Below are 14869 nucleotides of genomic sequence, written 5' to 3' on the forward strand. Positions count from 1 at the left end.
GCTGACACACCTGAAGACTGATACCCCACAGAGGTCACATTGCATTGCACTCAACACAGATAGAGTGGATCCCCTGAGTAAAGCAATTGGGACTCTTCGCGCAGCTAACACGGCCAGGTACGACCAGGCATGATATATCGTCACTACAGGAGACAAGCTGAGGGGGAGGGGTAGCAACACTTAGGCTGAGCAATATGCACTCTCAATAGATAAGCACAGTTTTAGTTAACAGACACATCTCGATCTTGCCGCCACTTGTGTATCTACTCACCAGACGAGAGTAGCAGACCAACCTGTCCCTTACACTGATAGAAGGGATAGCAACACCAACAGAGCCTACTTTGGTAGATGGAAATTATTATTATTATTATTTAACAATGATGCTAACACCTGCTATGGTTTCAGCTCTGTACGAAATGATCTACTGTTAAAAATCATGCTATTATGAGACACCATGGTCTATCTTGCTCACTGTTTTCTATATTTGCCTTTTCATGTTTTCTTTAGTAAAATCAGTTTGCAAAAAAAAAAAAAGCACAAAAGAATTGTGTGGGTCATGTAACAAGGACGATATGCTGGTGAGTGGGATAGACAATGAAGGAGTCAGGCATCTAGTACATAAAATGTGTGCGTACACAGATGGGGGCAAAATAACTTAGGGAAATAGATAGCATACTTGGGGATACCAATCCCACACGGGTTGCTTCCTATGATGCTGACTATCATAAAAATCTAGAAAGTAGAGATGATGTTTTTTTTAAACTTGTTTTTATTGAGCAGTCACAGACAGCACATCTAAATATCATAATACAGCAATCAATGGATAACAATGCATAACATCAGCATATGGATGCTGAAGTGTCCCAGCATGGTCTTCAAACATTATGAGCAATGATAACATTAGTGGTCCACTTTGAGAGGGCCAAGGACCTGTCCCTGCAGCCTCTGCTATGCAGTATGTAAACCTACCACCTTAACCAAGCAGGGGAGGGATATCGAAGACTGTACTAACACTGTGTTTCCTAAATGATGTGACTAGAACAACTTAAAAATAGACCAAACAGTGAATCATAATCAACAACAATGCATAACATCAGCGGCAGCGTGTGAATAATATGTGTGAGCATATATGTGTATTACCCACCCTCCACATCCCACCCACCAGGCTGCAGACGTTCAGGGCAGGGTACCAAGCAGCTGAGGAGAGGCAGGAGGGCCCGGGGGCGGGGGAGAGGGTTTGGGAGGAGTGTTCAGCGGCACCCAAGGACAACTGGGGGTGGGGTGGTGGATCCAGCCACTCTATAACTACACAGGGGGTCAGGAGCCCCAGTGACCACCCCATCTTAGACCTCAGAGGTTGGATCTGGTACATCCAGCGCAGTTGCCCACAACTCTGCTACTGAGGGGGGCAGGAGCCACCACCGGGTGAGGCCCCACGTCTGACAACCGCTCCAACATAGCAGCCCATATCTCCAGATCTCTCTGCATTCTTGTCTGTGCGGACTATCTACAGCTGTTGTTCCTCTGCAACTCCCCATTCACGCAGGGCCACACTTCAGACGTCCAACATGAGGTGGGGGAACGCACATCCAGTGGATGGCTATTTGACGATTGGCCAGCACGAGCTCCAGGGGGGCAAATCTGTGGTGCATCAGAGTCCCCCGACATGGGGTTGGAAGCACTTCTAGCAGGCAGTGTTTGATCAGGGCCTCAGTGGTGACCCGATTGACCCCTGCAATATCTTGTCCTAGTAATGTCACAATACCATGTCATGTGGAGAAATGTCACCCGTTCCATCCTGCATTTAGGGCAAGCAGGAGATCATGCTGAATCAAAACTAGGCAGCAAGTGAGAAGTCAGGTAAGTGTGATGCAGGTAAAATAATTGGGTGAGCTTGAAGCGGGCATTACTGGCGACCTGGTGGACCTGCACAAATGCCCTTGTCCATTCACCATCTGTGAGAGACTCCGGCAGATCAGTTGACCATCGGTCAAAGACTCTCAACATGTCTACCCTATGGTCAGCCTTCAGAGCTTTGTATATGCAAGAGATCAGGCCTCTGAAGGAGCCCAGGTCTGTAAGTAACCACTGTGTCTGCGACTCCCCTGGCTCAGCAGGAAAACCGGCACATAGCTCTTGCGCAGTAAGAGAGATCTTGGCATATTGTAGAAATTGGCCAGGACATAGTTGATAAGAGTCCCTCATCTCTTCCATAGTAAAGAACACCCCATTAAAATATAGATCCCCAGCCATTGTGCAGTCACCCCATACTAGTGTGTGAGGTCCATCACAGATTGTATCTGCATGAAGCAGGACAATCACTTAAGGGTCAATAGTCTGGCATAAAGAGCCGTCCACAGCATATGTGGCCGCTTGCTCCCATACTTCCACGACCTGCCAGACTATGTACAGGCCGCCATCCGAGATTCTTGAGCCCCTCATCTGACATATAGGGAGGTCCAACCCTGCACCCCAGTCTGGTAGTCATTTCTTTTCTCTATTTGGGCCATTCGGACACCAGAGTACAGTATACTGGAGCAGTCCAGCAAAGTAATACAATCGGAGGTCTGGAAGGCCTAGGCACCTCCAATTCTATGTCTAACTTTAAAACTTCAAGCTTCACCCTGCTCCGTTTGTCGGCCCATACCAATAAAAACCGGAGACTAGTCAGTCTGGTAAAAGTATCCCGTGGCATACGACAGAGGGAATGCTGCAAAACATATAGGCAGCGCAGATGCAACATCATATTGCTCAGCACCACAAGCCCATGGAAGAGTGAGGTAGATGATTCCAGAATCTGATCGAGGTCTCCCAACAGTCAAGGACCCTGCCCACATTTAGGCTATAATTGGCTTCGTCGGAATGGGCCACCTTTATGCCTAAGTATCGGAAGTGGTCACATTCCCAGTGAAGTCTCGTCACAGGGAGGTTATCTGTATCCAACCCCCACCAAGTGGCCAGTGGGAAAAGCACTGACTGCTAGTGGCTGACCCGTAAGACGGGAGACCTCTCCGAACTCCTTCATACCCCCACCGAGTGTTCTGGGCGGGTGATGTATATTAGTGCAACTTCTGCATAAAGGGAGACGACGTGAGTACGGCCATCCACCACCAACCCCCATCCGTCCATGTTGCAGCGTAGCCAGATTGCCAGTGGCTCCATCGCCAAGGAATACAGAAGAGGCAAAAGGAGGAAAACCCTGTCTTGTGCTCCTTCTGATAGAAAAACACTCTGAGCTCACATCACCCATCTCGTGTATGCCCAGCCAGTTGCAAAGATCAAACTGTATCATTGGCTGGGCATACACGAGATGCGCCCACGAGAGATAGATCGGTCCCAGGATCATTCTCGGCAGCATGTCCCAGAGATAATCCCAACCAATTGAATCAAATGCTTTCTCAATGTCTAACGACACTGCTGCAGCCCGAAGGTCAGTGCCCTCCATGAGTGCAGAACATGGGACAGCCTCCATAGGTTCATGTGTGTCCCCCTCCCAGGTATGAACCCCAATGCTCTTCATGCACCAGGTGGGTGTCCATCACATGCGGCTTAGTGTGCAACCTTGGTGGATGGTTGCCACTCAATGTCTGTCCTGAAACCACAAACCCAAAAGGGGATTTTTTGGGCCTCCCATATTAGAACACCCCAGGCATAGTTGGAGTATGTGGCAAAATATAACTGACCTCTCCATTCCCTGTGTACTTTGAGCACGTCACTCTCCGTTAAGTGTGGTTCCTGAAATAGTGCAATATGTTCATACATAAGTACCAGGGTGGGGCATACCCGGCACCCACCAAACTGCAGCAGCCCTCAGACAAACCCCATCATGTCGGGTTGTCAGCACACAAACCTCCTCACTCTCGCACTAAGGGCCAGATGTACAAAGCCTTTTGCATGTCGCAAACTGCGAAAAACACAGTTTGCGGCATGCAAAAGGCCGAACGCGATGCTCATCCCCAAATTGCGAGTCAGTACCAACTCGCAATTTGGGAATGCGACTCGTAAATAGGAAGGGGTGTTCCCTTCCTATTTGCGACCGCATCGCCTTACAGAGTTGCTTTGTGACCGCGAATGCGGTCGCAAACCAACTCGCAGTTACCACCAGTGTCACACTGGTGTTAACTCCTTCACAAAGGGGAAGGGGTTCCCATGGGACCCCTTCCCCTTTGTGAATGCCGAAAAAAACGAAACCAAATGGTTTCGGTTTAGTTTTCATTTTGCAGCTCGTTTTCCTTTAAGGAAAACGGGCTGCAAAATGAAAAAAAAAACTGCTTTATTGACAAAGCAATCACAGACATGGAGGTCTGCTGACTACAGCAGGCCACCATCCCTGTGAGTGCAGGGACTCGCTATGGGGTCGCAAACTGCGACCCACCTCATGAATATTGATGAGGTGGGTCTTTGTGACTCCATAGCGAGTCGCAGAATGTGTCTGAGACACCTTTCTGCATCCAATTTTGCGAGTTGCAAATTGCGAGTCGGTCAGACTCCCAATTTGCAAGTCGCAAAATTGGAGTTTACTACATCTGGCCCTAAGACTCGAAAGAACAAAGTATGCCACACAAACCCAATTCCAAACACTTACACACTCAAACAGACACCACCTCGCAGGCCCACAGTGAAGGGGGGTGGTTACGGTCAGGCTGGTGGCCTTTTAACCTTCGCTCTTGCCCATGATCTAGCAGACCAGGTTCTGCTGTAGAACGTTAGGGAAGTACTGGTCCAGGTTTGCCATTCTAGTTCTTGGGGAGCAGGGCGCATGCACCCGCCAGGTCCCTCCTAAGTGTTGGTTTTGCAGTAAACTACGGCTTGTAGCAATGGTGCCATTTTAACCAAACCCACCGAAAGAAACACCAGTGTTTCGCCCACAAACCCCCTCCCTCTGCTCCCACAACTGGCAGGGTTCGCTCTCATCACTTCCGCCTACGCCCAGTACATTGCAGTAAGCGCGATTGCTTAGTTCCGGGGAAGAAAGTGTCTGGCTTCTTTTTCTCATGCAGCTGAGCAAAAACTGAGATAACCAAAAGAGCACCAATTTTAAGTCCTTTTGAAGCAGATCTCGGGGTCACAGTTTATAAGAGATAAAATAAATTGATACTAAACAGGATTTGGGAAACGTTTATTTTCAAAGGGACAGGGTTCATGTAACACAAGTACAGTACTCACTATTAAAGTATCCATTTAACAAGAAACGAAACAAGTGTTTGCTTTTCCTGAGCATAGGGACAAGAGGAGTGGGAGTTGGGAAGAAGCTTTAGACAAAGAGCCAGGGCAAGGTGGCCCTGGAAACGCCCCTCCCTGCTGTTGGTTTTATGTTTGTAGAGGGAGCTATGGGGGAGAAAATCCTCCTGGAGGACATGCCCAAGGAAGTGGCTGCTCTGGAACATACACCCACAGTGTAAGAGGAGCAGGCAAAAACTAAAAAAAAAAGTCCCCTAGAGAAGAGATAAACAAGACGAAGTGTAATTATACAGTAGTTGGTCCCTGCTCCCAAAGAGAAAAAGGCAGGACAAAGCGGCATGACTAACCAATAGCAAGGAGGGATTTTTAAATGGCACTGAAACAAGCAAATGAAATTGTTTTAAGCTCACAGAAGTATACTTAAGGATACTTACGCTCAACCTAAAGGTATCTAAAACAATTGTGCTACATACATTAAAGGAAAAGGAATAGGAAAATATTTTTGCATAAAAAAAAGAGAGAACAACAGACCCAAAGTCCATATTACAACATTCTTGAAAATTTGGTTGCAGCAGATAATGTGAGAAAGAGTTGTATTATATGGAGAAGATTTAAATATTGGCCGATTGTCTATATATTAGCACCAATGGGCATTTAAGAAACACAAATATATTGTTTACCTTGTAGTCTTCTGCTGTATATTTCCACAATCCTGCAAAATAAGGACAGTGATCAATTGAAAGAAACAAACAATAACAATATCAATCCTTCAGTACATATTTATAGAGGCAGGTGTAATGGAAACAGATCACTATCTGTTCATTCAGGAAGCAATGATGTTGGTTAGCCACTGGCAGAGGTGGAGGCATGCATTCAGCCCTGTAACTGGTGTTTTTTCTGCCTCTGTCTCCACCTTGAATTGGCAGTCAACAGGCAGTCAGCTGGAATTATCAGAGGGAGATAAAAACTTGGACTATTTTCAAGGTATTAAGTGTGCACAGGCTCATAAATAACTGTGTGTATCTAGCCAGCACTATGTCTGTAGCCAAAAAAGTCTTCAATCAAAAAGTCGACCCTGATGTGAATCAGACCCAGGAGAGCACCAAATATCTCAATATCAGAATTTCTAGCATAAGCGACAAGGTCGATGACATTGCCATCTAAATGTATTGCCTGCTAGTATTTGGTTACTGATGGGACTATGAGCACCACTGTTAGTCACTGTTGCAGCGGCGGCCACCACATTACTCAAGGGGAGAGGGCTGGGGAAGGGGGAGGCTGGACGGAGACAAGGTGGAAAAAATATAAATAAATAAAACACACTTACCTTGCCTCCGTCCCTGCCACATCGCTCGTCGCTCCTCTTGTGATGTCCCAGCATTCACTGATGGGACACCAGCACAGGCTCCCCAGCAATCCTGGTGCTGCTTTCATGCTGAACTTAGCATGAAAGCAGCCCCAGGATTGGTCTGGGCAACTCGGACTGCCCTGGAGTCTGTGCGGTTTCTTTAGCTCGGCTGTTAAACACAGCCCAGCTGGAGAAACCTAAGTGCGCATGTGTGTTTAGCCGGCCTCAGACAGACGGCCAAATGCACATGCACTCTTAAATGCACTCTCCCCTCCTCTACCCTGCCACTTCCCATGACCTAGACCTGCCCCTCCCTTCACTGCTGGTTGTGCCAGAAGCAGAAAAATAAAGCGATAGCGAAGGAGCCACCCCTGCATTGTTGATCCAGATATAGTCCTGCTCAGAAGGTGTATTCCAAAATAGCTAGGATATGTGTACCAAGCGTAGGAATGTCCTGCACAAAGTTGTGAAGAACTTTCAGAGTGTGGTACATTTAATGAACTAATATTAAGAGAAAACAGATCAAGTTTAATAAAATGTAAAGGTATTGTTTAACATAAAATTATATCTTATACATTTATCTTATTTTCTATAAAATGGTATTCTCCAATAATGTGACCTTGCATTTCATCTCATGGACATAACTTTGTAAAGAGTGTGTGAAGTGTCTTTCCCCCTCACAATAAACTGGTAGTTGTGCACAACTTATACAAAGTTGCACTCAAAAGAACGTAAATGTAATGCATAATATTAGTGCAATTCAAAGAGTAGGGATTTTGGGGAAGAATGGACTAGCAGGAAAGATGGCTCCTGAAGTGTGACCTTCCCTTTTCGCACTTTGTACCACATCTTTTAAGACCCAGAACAATTGGGGTGAACTATGGCCCCACCATGGATTACATCATTCCCTGTTAAAGGAGATTGTTGCTTTCAGCACCTACTTGTTTCTGAATAGTAAACAGTATGATTCTGTAGTCTTGACATCTTCATCCATTTGCAGGCAAATTTGGTTTCTTTTGTGTTTACCCAATCCACAGAAAAGGTCACAAAACAGTCTGAGGACATAAGGACTTTCAGGCAACTCAGTCTATACAATCAGTACCAGTACCTGCAGCAGTTTCAATTTCACTGCCGTAAGGAAGCTCAGATTGCACTTATAGACTGCAACCATATTTTTGCATTCATTCACTAACCATCTAAATTTGTACATGTACATTGATGACACGTAGGTTATGTTTCGACTAAAGAAAGCTTTAGGTCAGGACTTCTCATCAAATCAGGAAATTGTAAATGTCATACAGTACAGAACAGAAAGGATGTCAGCCAACTTCTTGTAGTGAAACCCAGTAAAAATGAAACAGTTGCTAATTCCTAAGAACCCACAAAAATGTAAGATCCCCGACTGGTGCTCTGAAATGGGAATGTGCCCCATCCAACCATCCCAGCAAATTCAGTGAAAAACATAGGGATTATAAGTGACTGAGACCTGTCACTCAAACAAAAGTAGCAAAAAACATGTTTCTGGTGCTAAAATGCTTACAGAACTTGCTACCTTTTCTAGAAGAAAATCTCCATTCCCTGGTCATAACAGCACTAATACAATCCCAAATAGATTATAGCAAAACTATTTACCTGGCCCGCCAAAAGCTCTGTTGCAACATTTACAAACCGTGCAAAATGAGGGTGCACATCTAATTTCGAGACCTCCAACGGCTCATGTATCTCTAGTCCTTCGTAGCCTACTTTGGTTACCGATCAAAATCCAAATTCATTTCAAATCTATGGTTCTTGTACATTAAGCCATACATTTAGGTTTCCTAGAATTTCTAGCAGATAAATTCCAATGGAATGTGCCTCCATGCAACCTATGGTCTAGCCATCAATATTTGGTTAATATTCAGAGAACCAAGACCGCAAATTGGGAGAACCTAACCTATTTGGTGGCAATGGCTAAGATTGTAACATGCTTCCCTTCTCTCTACGATCACAACCAAATCTACTGCAGTTTAAAAAATTAACTTTAAACTGTTCTGAGTATGTCTTTTGGTATAACTGTTGCAGTTAACATAGTTTACATAGTGGCAAGATACCCAGGTAATAGTGTGCTATATGAACAGGTATTGGAGTGCTTAGGAGTTTGCAGTTCACACAGCAGCCAGTCATTTCATTGTGAACACACGTTTCTGGCACTAAATAGGTTCTAGGGCTGGATACATCTCGTGAGCATTTGTGAGCTTGAAAAAGGCAATTGTAGAGCTCATCCAAGAACTTCCAAATGATGAAGACCATGCTAATGCAAATGAAGAATTAAATAATTCTGCCGATATAATTGCGGAAATTAAAAGAGTTTGAAGCTAGTAGGTCACTTAGGTCAGGACTTTTCATCAAATCAGGAAACTGTAAATGTCCTATGATATAGGAGAGAAAGGATGTCAGTCACTGAAACACAATAATATGGTACAGCTATTAATTCCTATCCATCCATGTGCTTTGTACTCTTACTTTACAGAAAAAGCCTGATAAATTGTTTAACAATTATAACAAACAGGACATACCCTCACCTGGCAGACGAATATTATCAATCACAATGGAGGAAACGTCAGTAGAAGCCATCAGAGAAAGCAATTTGTAACATTCTCTGATTCCTCTATCTCAAGTGAATCTTAAGAAGACAATAAACTACAACCAGACACAAGTACCTCTCTTCCCCACCAGTAATCTCAGCAAATGACTACTCCAGCCAAACATTTTGAGGGTGGGGCAAGAATAGCCCCAATGAGAAGGGGACAAGACAAAGGCAGAGGTTGATTTGGAAGATACTACCCACAGGATGACCATGGGGAAAGATATAAATATTGCCAACGCAATAATCATAATGCTTGGAAGACAATCAAATAAATACCATGGCGCCCATTTTAATATTTTGCGATACACTCTTACAGCCTGTGAGATCTCGGTCCTAAGCAGAGGACTTTCCTTTGGACCTACCAACCGGCATTACCATTTCCACATGGAATGTGAATTACATACATTTTTCAGAAAAGTCATATTAAGCTGTTGTTTCTAAAGAAATCCCTACTCAATTGCACTTACCTTCATTATTGAACCCACCCACTAACATGCTATACAGAAGCATTCTGAGATTTGAGCAGTTGTTTCTCATAGACTTCAACTGACTAACAACAAAAGGCATATATCAAGTATAATGTCCACAAAGTCAAATGGGATTCTTTGATATACTTTAAGAACAACTGGTCCATGGTGTTCAAATCATTTGACAAGGATTGGGTACTGTTGTGCAGAATACCACTAATTACCAGGCAGAAATTCTATGAGAGCAATCTGCACCTGAATACCATAGGAAACTTAGGAGTGACCCCACCATTGAGTTCTCACACTTCATTAGTGAAATAACTGACCTAGGATTACAGATGGCTTTATTGGGTAAGAATGAATATGAATTTCACAACAAACGATATCCCAGGATGCCCATTCCAATATTCTGCCTCAATTCAATAACAGTCTTCAGAATCTGAAGTGTTTGGGTGCGGATCTACCCAAGAAAAACTATACACCTACAGTGACCATTTCTTGAAACCTTTTGTCCCTAATACGAGAGTGTATGTGTGAAACAGCGTGGACATTATCACATCTTTTGAGGGTTAGCCCTTTCATTCTAACACTCATCTCTTAGTGACATACAGTCACTTTATACAACTGTCCCTCAACTGGAAGCACTGAATATTATGAAGATCATCACTGATATAAGGGAATCACAGAGTCTGGTCCCTGCTTCATTCACTGTGGCACCACTTGAAACCACACTCACAATGAAATGTTTAAATTCCTCAATGACTTCTACTTTTAGGTGAAGGAATTAGCACTGAGGGATGGGTCAGCACCCAGGTAGTCAATATATACCTATATGGACCATTATGAGTATCTGTATATTTTCAATGATGGTAATACGTTCAGCCAATATTCATGCATTGGAGACATTACCATGATAATGTTTTCCTGATTTGGACAGGTGACCTTTTACAGTTAATTATTTTTGCTTCGTTCAACAGAAGGTGTATTGACATATGGTTTACTACGTCACATCACTAGTCAGAGATTGCCTTCCTAGATCTGACCATTAATGATGACAAACAAAATTATATACAACTGTGTTCAGACCACCTATGGAATGAAAAAGCCCCTTATGGTATTTGAGCTATCACTCCATAACTTGGGAAGTAATTTACCTTTTGGGCAATTTGTTTTAGATTTCCCAGGAGCTGCACTAGAGAGAGGATTTTGTTAAAGAATCTGACACCCTTGTGAGTGAGCACGGGTACCCCTAAAGACTACTTAAGAAATTACAAGTGTTAGTATCCAGTGGAAGATCTCATAATTCCTAAAGCTAGAGACCAAATCAATGACCGTATCGTTTGTGCAGCCACTTTCTGCATCAATAGCAACCAAAGAAAAGACTATCAATAAATACTAGCATTTGGTCAAGGATGGCCTAGAGACACAGGATACATAACTTTTTGAATTCAAGAAGGGAAGTAATATCAGGGTCACTATAGTGAGAGCAATGTTCCCTCCTAAAGAAAAACCCACCATAATGTCTCAATGAGACTTTCTGCACATATAGGGGCACTTCCAGTGTGGTTGTGATCTGTGCGTGGAAATCAAATTCTACGAACATGAGAATAAGAAATTCTCTTTGAGAACATTTATGAGCTGTAACTCAGTAAATGTATCTATGCAATATGGTATCCACTGAGCACATCATAGCATGCTATTCCAGAATCCTCAACATCTGTGAATGCAAATTGATGGACACTATGGACACTACCAAATATGGACTAAACGAGTAAAAGGCGTGCAGCAAATATTGGGCTTCAGTGCTCGGCGTGTTTGGACAAAATACTGAGCTGTGAAAATCGTTAGCAAACATACTGGGTTTCTTTTTGGTATATTATATTGTTTTCCTGAATGTTGTTTTTAATGGAATTTTGTAATATAGTTGTAATAAAGATTGTTTTTAAATTATTTTAATATGTTTTAGATAATATATTGATTTTAGGTGTTAGTATTGTTAGTATAATGGTTATTAATGTTTAAAATATAGGCTACAATTTTAAGTGTAATTTATTTTGAAATTTAATTAGCAATGGATTGTGTAGTAGTGAGTTGCTGGGTTTGTAGGGAAATTATAAATAATTTACATTTAATTTTAATTAATTTTTAATGTAAATTATTTATCAAATGTTTATCAGTTATGTTAATTATTTAATTGTTATATTATATGTTCCGTTTTATGTGTTATTTTTAAATACATATTTTAATTTTATTATTTGAAATAGTAAGTTATATTCTAGCAGCAGGTTTTGGAGTCTGTAAGGGAAAAGGGTAGGAAATTAAAACGTTAATATATCTAATTTTAATGTTAACTTAATTTTAGAATAATTAAATATTTAACTGAATAATAATTATTTAAATTACTTCATTTGTAATGTTTTTAAATTGTTTAGTTTTTGTTGCATTTCATTTTGTCATATATATTTTGATTTTCATATGTTTATTATTCATGGGTTTTTTAAACTGTTACCTAGGAGAATAGGTTGGGAAGATATGAGGTATAATATTTTATATTAATTGTTATTTATATGTTATTGATCAATTGATAATTATGTACAATTGTACTTATGTAAACATTGTGTTTCATCTGAATTCTTAATTAATTTAATGTAGGTTTTTTTTATATGTTGTCTGGAATGATTATTGTTTTAAATTTAATTTGTTTTAAGTGTTAATTTAAATTAAATAATTTGGTACTTATTTTAAAATGTTGGGGGCTTTTAATAGTCAGGCAACTGAAATTTTCTTGTAAGTAATTTTTTTTTTTTTTAATTATATAGTATTTATATTTTCTATGCACCATAAGTTTAGATTTTCTTATTAGGCACTTAATTATTTTTAGTAAATGATTAGGACTTGCATTCTTATACATAACCCTTACCTACTGTTGCCTAGACTGGAGTGGGAATAGTAAATTTATCGCCTACAAAGTCCATCACTTTCCCTACTGTTGCTTAGACTGGAGCGGGTATTGAAAAGCTAACCCCTTCGAAGTCCAACACTTTTCCAAGTGTTGCTTAGACAGGAAAGCAAGGATAGTAAATCTAACATTTCTGAAATTCTATTGTTGCTTAGAGTACAGTGGGAATAGTATGTCTAACACCTCCAAGGTGCAACACTTTCCCTACTGTTGCTTAGACTGGAGCGGGAATTGAAAAGCTAACTCCTTCGAAGTCCAACACTTTTCCAAGTGTTGCTTAGACAGGAAAGGGGATAGTAAATCTAACATTTCTGAAATTCTATTGTTGCTTAGAGTACAGTGGGAATAGTATGTCTAACACCTCCAAGGTGCAACACTTTCCCTACCATTGCTTAGACTGGAGTGGGAATTGAAAAGCTAACTCCTACAAAGTCCAACACTTTTCCAAGTGTTGCTTAGACAGGAATGGGAATATTAAATCTAACATTTCTGAAATTCTATTGTTTCTTAGAGTACAGTGGGAATAGTATATCTAACACCTCCAAAGTGCAACTCTTTCCCTACCATTGCTTAGACTGGTTTGGGAATAGTAAATCTAACCTTTCTGAAGTCTAACACTTCCTCTGTTGTTCAGAGTGGACTGGTAATAGTAAGTCTAACAAACTGCATCTATATTATTATGAATGTTTCAACTAATTATTCAATATGGATTATTTATTTGATTATAATATTGTTTGCTTTTTTGTTTTATTAATTTATTGGAATGCTCATATTTTTTTAGTAAAATGTGTTTTGGGAGGTTTCATATTTTATTATTTAAGATACTGGTCAATTTAATTATTACATTTTTGTAGGTTTACATTTTTTTACTGTTTATATAATTTATGTTGTTACTTTAATTGTCTAAACATGTTGTCTATTGAATATCTCATTTATATTTATACATTTTATTTAGTTTTTAATTTGTATATTTAATTTGGAATTTTTGAACAACATTTTCATATGTGTATGTAAATATTTACATTAGGCAATCTTATTATTGGTTGCGTACCAATTTCCTCAACTTTAAATACAATTTATTTTATTATGTGTCTGTCTCATATAAATAACATTTAATACATCTTTAATTTAATTAATAGTTTATTGGACAGTACCAGTTTATTTCTCAACAAGACATTAATGTTTTTTCTCCATTACAGCTCCTTCTAGTGATACATGCATACTGATGTGGCTCCCACTCATTACTTATAGATAGATGAGATGCACACTATGGCTTTGCGGTCCTCTTTCTCCTGCACTTTCAAGCGCTTGGGTGCATAGTTTGAGCCCTCGGTGAGCTTCGGCCCCATTATTACAATTCATACTACTGAGGTAAGTCTATAACAGTTTTGTACCCCAGATTGGTCCCCACATATAGCTGGGTCTTTTAGACTAATCTTATCCTTAGTACTTTATTCTTCACAAAAAAGGTGTTTTCCAGACAGCCTACCCCTTTTTCTAGAGGGAATAGGGGGGAGTGTAATTTGCTGTATGCAGTAATAACTTACTGATTAGCCATGGTTCCACTTAACAGGTGTCCTTTCTGTCTCAGTATCATTCTTACATAGTCCCATAGACCAAGCAATCCATTAGGGCAGAGGTGAGCACCTTTTCACACGTTATGCCTGTATGCACAATTGTGGGTCGTCATCAATCATAGCATTTGTAAAGCGCAGCACTATCACCCCTAAGGGTATATGGGCACTGAGGGTGCCGTTTCTCTCTTGAAAAGCCATGTCTTGTATCTCCTTCTAAAGTCCTCTGTGGAGGCAGCTGTTTGGAGGTTAAGAGGCAGGCTATTCCAGGACTTGGCTGCTCTGTATGAAAAGGAGCGTCCTCCACTGTGGCTGCGATGGATGCGGGGTGTGTGTGTGCAAGGTTTACCGAGGTGGAGCATAGTTGACGTGTTGGGGCGTAGAAGCTCAGTTGATGGTTGATGTAGGACGGTCCTAGGTTGTGGGGAGCCTTCTGTAGAGTCTAAATATTTTAAGTAGCCGGAAGGACACTCCGGCATAGAGAGGGTTGCCATACTAGAGGTGGCTGGTGACCAGGGCATGTGTGACTGTTTTCCTGGTGTCAATAGGAATTCATTTAAAGATTCGGTGAAGCATACGGAGGATGTGGAAGCACGAGGAGGCAACTGAGTTTACTTGGCAATTAATGAATAGTTGGCAGTCAAGGATGATGCCGAGGTTTTGTGTGTGGTCTGATGGAGAGGGCATTGGTCTAAGTTCTGCTGGCCAGCTGTG

At 41.4% G+C, this 14869-nt stretch overlaps 1 protein-coding gene across 1 annotated transcript in view; it reads right to left on the bottom strand.

Moving 5' to 3' along the window:
- Positions 1-14869, bottom strand: part of GCH1 (GTP cyclohydrolase 1) — a 325902-nt gene that overhangs the window by 160879 nt on the left and 150154 nt on the right. Inside the window, exon 4 of the mRNA XM_069208542.1 lies at positions 5862-5893. Within this exon, the coding sequence (XP_069064643.1) occupies positions 5862-5893 (32 nt within the window). The remainder of the gene's footprint in view (positions 1-5861; positions 5894-14869) is intronic.

This window comes from Pleurodeles waltl, chromosome 9, assembly GCF_031143425.1.
Source record: "Pleurodeles waltl isolate 20211129_DDA chromosome 9, aPleWal1.hap1.20221129, whole genome shotgun sequence".
Lineage (NCBI taxonomy): Eukaryota > Metazoa > Chordata > Amphibia > Caudata > Salamandridae > Pleurodeles > Pleurodeles waltl.